Raw genomic sequence first — 7,663 nt, forward strand, 5'->3', positions numbered from 1 at the left:
TATATCGGCAACTCCCATTCCTGCTGGCCTCCTGTCTCCTCCCCGGAGGGTGGTGGCCTGGTTAGCGTTAGGATTCTGCCTTCCTTGGCCTTCTCGCTCATAACCTTCAGCCCCTTTCCGTGCAGTGACCCCCTCACCCTTCCCCTGGGCATCCCGTGATCCATTCCCCAGCTTGAAAGCTAGTGCTTTCCCTCCCAATTCATGCTCATTCTCCAGCCTTCTTGTCAACTTTTCAAGTTTTTTATTCTTTTTTTTTTTTTTTTGGTTTTTGTTCAAATTTCCCTTGTACAGTAAAACTATTGAGGTGACTGTCAGATCCCGCCACCTCCCCCATGGCAAGATCGACTTCCTGTTCCCTGGAAGGAGGGATTAGAAAAATCAGGAAGGAGCTGGGAACTACAGCACCAGAAAGATGACTTGGTCTCCGGTGGACAAAGCAACCATCTTGGCTGGCGGTTGAGGTGGCCGACTTGGTGCCCAAGGGCGGCTCTGATCTAAAGAAACTGAGCTGGGAGGGAACTGAGGCCAACACCCCATTGTGCACTAGAGGGCAGGAAGAGGTATAAGCTGGTCACTATGGAAACAGCAGCAGTTGCTAAGTCCTGCTGTCAGCTAGACCAGTCAGTGGGCCACCATTTTGGTCACTAAGAAGGGAGCTGTGTTGAGTTTGAAGGGAAGAGGAAATGGAGGATCTGACGAACAAGACGGCCATCTGGGTTACTAGGGGAAACATGTGGGTTCTGGGGTAGTCCTGTTGATTAACAGATTAAACTGGGATATGGGAAGGCAAGAACAAGACAAACTGGGCCTGCCACAGCCGATGGCAGCCATCTTAGCTGGCCTAAAAGCAGCACAGATCACAAGGGAAGGGAGATCCTGGGAAGTGCCACTGAATGCTAGGAAAGTCCTCCTCAGTCCACCCCTATCTTCTTCCGGTCAGTAAGTTCCAGCTTCCTCCTCAAACAGGAAGTTCTTTCTGCCCCCCCTTCTCCACAGAGTAAGAACCATCCTCCTCCCCACCCCCCCCACCCCCAACCCGGACTAAGCCACTTCGAATTCCAGCCAGACCACTTCCTATTTCAGAAGTGCTACTTCCTGTCCTGGATGAAGGCACTTCCAGTTCCTGCTGCACTGCTTCTGCCACTTCCCAGGCCATTTCTGTCCAGGCCTGGTCACTTCTTGTCTGGAGCAAGTCACTTCCTGTCCCAAGTGGCCCACTCAGCATCACGCCGAGTCCATACATGTCCCGACCGGTTCCTATCTTGCCATTGGCCACTTCTGGGCAAAACGGGACACTTCTTCTCGCGGGAGCTGTTGTGCCCCAACCACCCCAACGACTGGAGCAAGTGTGAAGAGAAGGGGGCCCTGCTGCCCGTGCCCCGAGCTGCGATGGAGTGCCAGAGCCTTCCCAGCAAGGCCCCCCATTTTTGGTGGACTGAGGGGGTTGGTTGGGAAGAGAGTTCAGGAGAAGGGCCAAGAGCTGAGGGGAGAAATGCTTTGATGTCCCCACCCCAGAGAAGGGAGAGGCACAGGATAAGAAGGCAAGAGGGTGAAGGGAGCAGTAGGGAGGAGGATGCTAGGGAAGAACAACAGACCTAGAGACAGAAGAGAGGGAGAGTGAGAGAGAGAAAAGAAAAGGAGAAAAACAGTGAGAGGCAGAAAGGAAGAGCTGCCAGCCAAAAGACAGGCTGCTCCCGCCCCTAGCTCTCTGGGTGAGGGGGATAAGGGTACCTGGGCCATGGCTGGGGGAGGAGGCTGAGCCTCTGCCCCTCCCCAAGGGAACAGGAGCCAGGAAGAGAGAGACAGAGAGGGGCATACGTGGCCAAATGGAAAGGCAGGAGGTGGCTTGGTGGAAGTCCTAAGGAATCCTAAAAGTGGGCACAGCCAGGAAGGACAAAGGAGGTGGGGGACAGAGGGGCCGAGGAAATGCTGGAGGCATCCCTCACACCATGAATTAAATTGGAGGGAGCACCTCAAAAAGGGCTGGATCCAGGGGAGCCGGATGGGAGGCCCCCTCATACCTTGTAGTAGATGTTTGGAGGGCTCTGGGGAGGCCCATCCTGCACGATGTACACAGGATGCCCATAGTCACCACTCACCTTCTCATAGTGGGGACAGAACGGGGGGTCCACGGCGCCACCACCCCGCAGAGCTATCCCTAACTCCCCAGGCTCCGCTTCCCGGGGTCCCATGCCTCCCCCGCCTCCCAGGCCCAGAGACCCACCCCGCCCAAAGGAGCCAGGACCAGGGTGGCGACTCTCCGAAGGCTTGGCCCGCCGTCTCCGCCAACACATGGCACCCCCAGCCCCTGCCACGCCCAGCAAGAGCAGCGCCAGCCCCCCCGCTGCCCCGGCCACTGCGGGCATGCTGGGAGGGGGCAGGGGGCCTTCAGCACCCCGGGAGGTTGCATTGCTGGTGGGGTCACCTGGCAGGGAAGGGGTGAAGGAGGAAAGAGGGAGGGGGCTGAAGGACCCACCTGGGCATCCGGACACCCAGCCCTGGGAGTCCCCATGGGCTTCCCCACCAGTGCCCAGGCCCCTTGGGGACCCCACCACCCCTACCCCCCAAACCCCGCTCAGAATCCAGGTGTCCAGCCCTTCAGCTCCCTGCCACGTCATCCTCCCCACTTCCCTGACAGCACTGATTGAAGCACTGACTTGGCTAATTAGTTCTAATTGAGCCTTTTCCTCATTTGGCTCCCATTCCCCTCCCACCCTCCCATCCTCTCTTCTTCTCTTTCCTGTATCATGGCCCCCTAAACTGAAGAGGGAGGAGAGAGGGTGAAGGCAGGGCAGCTGTGGGCTGAGCCGAGGAGGCTGGGGAGGGCAGGGGGCTGGACCCTGGCTCCTTCCTACCTGGCACACTCTCCTTCCCAGGCTCCAGGCTGTGGGCTGCCCCTCGGTCTCTCTCCATGGGCATTTCTGACACAGGTTTTCGGGGGGCGGCCCCTCCCCGGGGACCTGGAGATGGGGAGGACCCAAGAAAGGGGCTGAGACAGCTGCCCCTGATCATGGTGGTGCTGCCCCTCATCCCGGGGCTCCTGGGCGCCCCCAGCCCCACTCACTTTGTCCCACTCGAAGGAGCACCTTCATGCCTCTGGTCAGGCACACACCTCCCTGCAAGCTCTCCAGGCCTTCCCGGGTCCCATCCGACGTGGCTAGGAGGGAAAAGCCAGAGGGAGAAGTTGGCACCAGAGTCGAGTTCCCATTCTGTCCCCATGCCCTGGCCCGAGGGCACAGGCGTCCCCCTCTTGGCTCCAGTGGTCCCCTCCATCATCCACCCTCGATCCCGGGGGCACCTCCCCACCGTCGCCTGCCCTCCACCCACCAGTACCAATTATGTAGTAATCGTGGTGCGAGCGGAACTCGTGGCCCCAGAGGTTGGGGCTGTACTCCTGGAACTTGATGGTGAAGCGGAGATCCAGGTCTGGTCGGTCACAAGTGAGGAGGAGGTTTGGGGCAGGGGGTGCCTCGCAGCGCCGGCCCTGGGCCCCCCCGACCAGGTACAGCTTGTAGAACTCGTAACTGGGAGAGGAGTGGGGGCCAGGAGGCCGGGCCCGAGGGCAGAGCAGGTCGAGTCGGTCCCCGATCTGAGGGTACAGCACATAACCTCCCTCTGCCTGGAACCTACAGGGGAGAGGACGATGATTAGGAGGCGATGTCACAGGTCTGGTCCCCAGCGCGTCCCCCTCCCTGCAGGACAGCAATTCGCAGCCAGCGCCTGCCTGCCTTTGTCTGGGTGGAAAGTCTGTTCTTACAGAGCTGGCACCAAGGGCTCTGCGAGCTCACTTTGGAAACAGCGGGACGCCAAGCTCAGAGGTCTCCTGCCCCTCAGTGTGCCCAAATGCACTCTTCAGCCCGCCCTCACCACATGCACACTGCCATCTCTCGCTCCATCACCAGCCCCGTTGCCATGGCAACAGGATGCCAGTTACCAAGGAGCTGGCCTCCCTGGAACCACACAGCCCACCCCTCCCAGGTGATTTCACTATTCCATGGCCATCAACTATGGGCGCAGAGCCCCCCTTCTCCAACCACCACTGAATTTCAGGGCTAAGGGGATGGGCTGGTGGGGATGGGGGAGAGATGGGGGGGGGTAGAGGGTGATCTAGATCAGCACCCGAAGTTAGCCAGGCAATGTGACAGGAGGGAAATGTCTGGTCTGGAAATGGCCCTAAATGGAGATAATGGGAAGCAGGGTCTGGGGGCCAGTTGCCCAGACCATTCCCCTGCTCGGTCCACCCATCTTGGGCCTCAGACTTCCTAGGACAAGTGCCCTGTAACTTTGAAATTGAAAGAGTTGACTTTTCTGATAACAACCTACACAAGCCCACATCCCCCTCAGCCCGGGCATCCACCAGCAGCCCCTCCCTGGACCCTGATGGTTAATTCAGGGTCTCAGGACTGGGCTCCAGGGGACTGCTGTTCTGTCCTCCCAGACTCCTAAATGGTCCCGTCCCCTCCCTCCCAGCCAATACCCCCAAAAGCCCACAGAACCCCCTAACTCCTTTTTTCCCCCAACCCTATCAGAACAAACCGCACTTAACATTCTTAAGCTACACCTAATAATCAGACCGCAGCTGGGCATATTGGCAGGTCAGGGGGCCAAGTGCAGAAAAGACATTGGGATTATACCCAAAGTGATATGGGTGGGAGGAATGCCAGGGCAGGGAGGGCTGAGGGAGGCTGTGATGTAAGGAGAGGAGAAACAATAATCCTAGCTCCCTTTAACTGATCATTTAATGTGTTCAAACACCTTAACTCAAAGCCTCATAAAAGCTGTAGGAATTGAGGATACAAACTCGAAAGGCTAAGTGACACGCCCGAGGCCCCACAGCTTGAAGCAGCAGAGCTGGGATTAAACCCGGGATTTGATGAGTTCCAAAGCCCACCCTCTTCCCAAGGCCTCACACAGCCTCCCCAGGGAAGTGGAAGTTTTCAAAACTCAGAACTCTTGCTGGCAGGGACCAGGACCTGCATGGAAGCAAGACCTCTCAAAGGTTCTGTCCCACCCACCCTCATGTGGGGTTTCATCTGACCCCCTGGCCTCTTTTCAGAGCAAAGCAAGCCTGCCCCGGGCGCATACGGTCTGATGGAAGAGTTTGAGGCAAAGATGGGGGAAGGGGCCAGGGGTCCCTTCAGATGCAAAAGGGAAAGAAGAAGGCTTTAGGGGGCTCGAAGTTTCCCCTAGAAAGAAGTGCCCAAGCCAGGAAGGCAGAAATATCTTCAGGTTGGGACGCTGTTCAGCCAAGGGTTTGCTGACCCTCTGCCGTGGGCAAGAGTAGGGAGACAGACTGTGAGGAGAATCAAGGAGCCTCGGGGAACTTGTCCCCCAGAGATCCCAAAGTGAGCCCCCTTCCCTCCTGCCTCCAATGCCGAGTCCTTTCTGAGGAGGGAGGCACCCTGCCCTTCCCCTCAGCAGCACCTACTCAGCTGTTCTCTCCTGAGAGCTGACATTAACCAGGCTCTCTCCAAGCCCAGCCCCCGACATGTCTCCCACAAATCCAAATAACGCTCCACTGCCCTCCCCGGCTACCCACGAATTTTCTCATCGTTGCCCCTTTGGGGTCTCTCGAACTCCTGACACCTCACTGTCACCACTCACATCCAGCTCAGTGTGGGACCCGGGAGGCTGGCTACCCAGCCCCAAGATCACCCCCGTCTAGTCACCCAACAACTCCCAACAGAGAGCCACCCCCACCCCTGCGGCCTCCTCTCTGGTCAGGGAGCCCAGGCCCCAAAGCCCCCAAGGCTTCCGCACCCCTGTCTCCAGGGTGTGGGGTCTCCCCAGCCCGAGGCCGCTCACCTCTTATTTGCCGAGTTCCAGTAGACAGGCTCCAGGCTGAGCCCAGACGCCAGCCCCAAAAAGCCGAGCAGCAGCAGGGTCCCCCCTCGCACGCCCCCCGGCCCAGAAAGGGGGGCCCCCATGACCCCACCAAGGCCTGGGGGGGCGGGGCACCAACTCCCCCAAAGTCGCTCACCCCCTGGGGTGACTGCCTCGACTGCCCTGGCTGTTCAGCCCCGACCACCCCCCGTGGCTGACGCCCCAGCGCCCACGCGGACCCCCTTCCTGCTCTGCCTGCACCCCTGCTACAGAGCGTTCAGCCCCTCAAGAGCCCTTCCCGGGGCCGTCTGCAGGCACCCTGCGTCCCCCGCCCCCCCGGCTCACGCTCCAGCACCCCGGGATTTTGTGCGGGGCCCTAAGTGGGGGACTGGGGGAGCCGGGGGCCGGGCGGAGGCGGCATGGGGCGCGGGACCAGGGAGGGAGGAAGGGGGAGCCGAGCCGGAGCCCCAGCCTCGCCGGGATTGAGGGCAGCGGGCTAAGGGAGGAAACCAGTCCCGAGCCCAGGAGGGGGGAGTTAAAGGAGAGGCGGGGAGGGGGTGAGGATGGTGGAGGGAAAAACTGGAGCTGGAGCAGGCGGCGGAGCGGGCGGCGGATCCCGCAGCCCACGCCCCCCGCACCTCCCTCACCTCGCGCACCTCCCGCCCGCGCCGGCCGCCGCCTCGCCCCGCGGCCCCGCCTCGCTCCCTCGCGCCGGCCCTCGCGCCCCCTTTGTCTCTCCCGCTCCCCACCTCGGTGTCGGCTTCGGCCCGGCTCCGCTCCTGCCCTCGGGCCGCGCGAGCGCTCGAAGCCCCCCTCTCAGCCCCCGAAGAGCGCTCGCCCTCTCACCCGGGGAACCCAGCCCCCTCCGCTCCCGCAGCCTCCCCCTTCCCCTGGCGGCGCGGCCGCGGCGGGAGGGCTGGGGAGGGTAACCTTGACGGCCTGCACTTCCCCAGGTGCGCGAGCTGGTCGTCACGCCCACCTGCGTGGAGTGGGAGGGGCTCAGCCCGGGCCCCACTGTCGCGAGGAGGACCCTGAGGCTCGCGGAGGCCAGGGCGGTGCGCGAGGTCACACCGGGAGCCTGGGATAGGGCCGGAAACCAAGCCCCGGCTGGTGAACTCCCGCCCCGGGGGACCCTCACTGTTAGAGGCGGGAGAGTAGGGGGGAAACGTGGGCCCTTCTCGGATGGCTGTGGAGAGATGGGGCTGGGAGAGGAAAGGGAGCGCCTACACCCCCAAAGCCTCACTCGGCTGGAAGGGCTGTTTCCAATTATCCTGGGGGAAGGGCGGAGGCTTTGCCTTCTTGGGTGTAAGAGCCCGGCTTTCAGCACCTCCGGCCAGAGGTGACATTCCTCTCTTTCCCTTTCTGCCGCCGCAGGCCTGTCCCAAACCGCACCGCCTGTTGATTGTATCTTCAGAGCCCCCTTCTGTGTTGGGCAAGGGGTGTGTGTGTCTGGGGCAGGCGGGGGGCGGTATTCTGCTCTAAATACACACACCACCACCACCACCACCACCACCACCACCGGCAAAGACTAGAGCAGGCAGAAACGGACAGACGGAGACGGGACGCCAGCTGCAGAATGAGGAAGACCCTTGTCCATGTCCTGAACCTCACAGCAAGTGTGACGCCTGTATTTTTCGGCACCTTTACCCACTCCTGTGTCCTTGACTCTGGCTCCCCGCAGCTGCCTGCCTCTTGGGGAGTCCAGGGGAGGCGAGTGTGAGTGCTCTCCTTCCCCCCAGAGCTGAGTAAAGGGCCCTCTGCTGCCGGGTGGCGGGAGAGTGAGAGCGCGGAGCGGACGTCTTGTCTGTCACTGTCTGCAGTCTCTGTCACACCCAGCAGT

The 7,663-nt window shown here is 61.0% G+C and overlaps 1 protein-coding gene across 1 annotated transcript; it reads right to left on the minus strand.

The window, feature by feature from the left end:
* Positions 1 to 224: 224 nt before the first annotated feature.
* Positions 225 to 6,346, minus strand: EFNB3 (ephrin B3). The gene is made up of 5 exons (XM_004468757.5): positions 5,806 to 6,346; positions 3,334 to 3,626; positions 3,065 to 3,157; positions 2,856 to 2,960; positions 225 to 2,425 (listed from the first exon to the last, which is right to left on the minus strand). The coding sequence occupies exons 1-5, from the start codon at positions 5,925 to 5,927 to the stop codon at positions 2,016 to 2,018; spliced, it is 1,023 nt and encodes a 340-aa protein (XP_004468814.1). The 5' UTR covers positions 5,928 to 6,346; the 3' UTR covers positions 225 to 2,015.
* Between the last annotated feature and the right edge of the window lie 1,317 nt (positions 6,347 to 7,663).

The sequence above is a fragment of the Dasypus novemcinctus genome, chromosome 21 (genome assembly GCF_030445035.2).
Source record: "Dasypus novemcinctus isolate mDasNov1 chromosome 21, mDasNov1.1.hap2, whole genome shotgun sequence".
NCBI classification, from domain to species: domain Eukaryota; kingdom Metazoa; phylum Chordata; class Mammalia; order Cingulata; family Dasypodidae; genus Dasypus; species Dasypus novemcinctus.

Coding starts and splice junctions, on each gene's coding strand:
- EFNB3 (XM_004468757.5), bottom strand. CDS start 5,927: ATGGGGGCCCCCCTTTCTGGGCCGGGGGGCGTGCGAGGGGGGACCCTG. Junction 3,158..3,333: donor CCACGATTACTACATAATTG/GTACTGGTGGGT, acceptor TTTCCCTCCTAG/CCACGTCGGATGGGACCCGG. Junction 2,426..2,855: donor TGGGAAGGAGAGTGTGCCAG/GTAGGAAGGAGC, acceptor CTTCCCTGCCAG/GTGACCCCACCAGCAATGCA.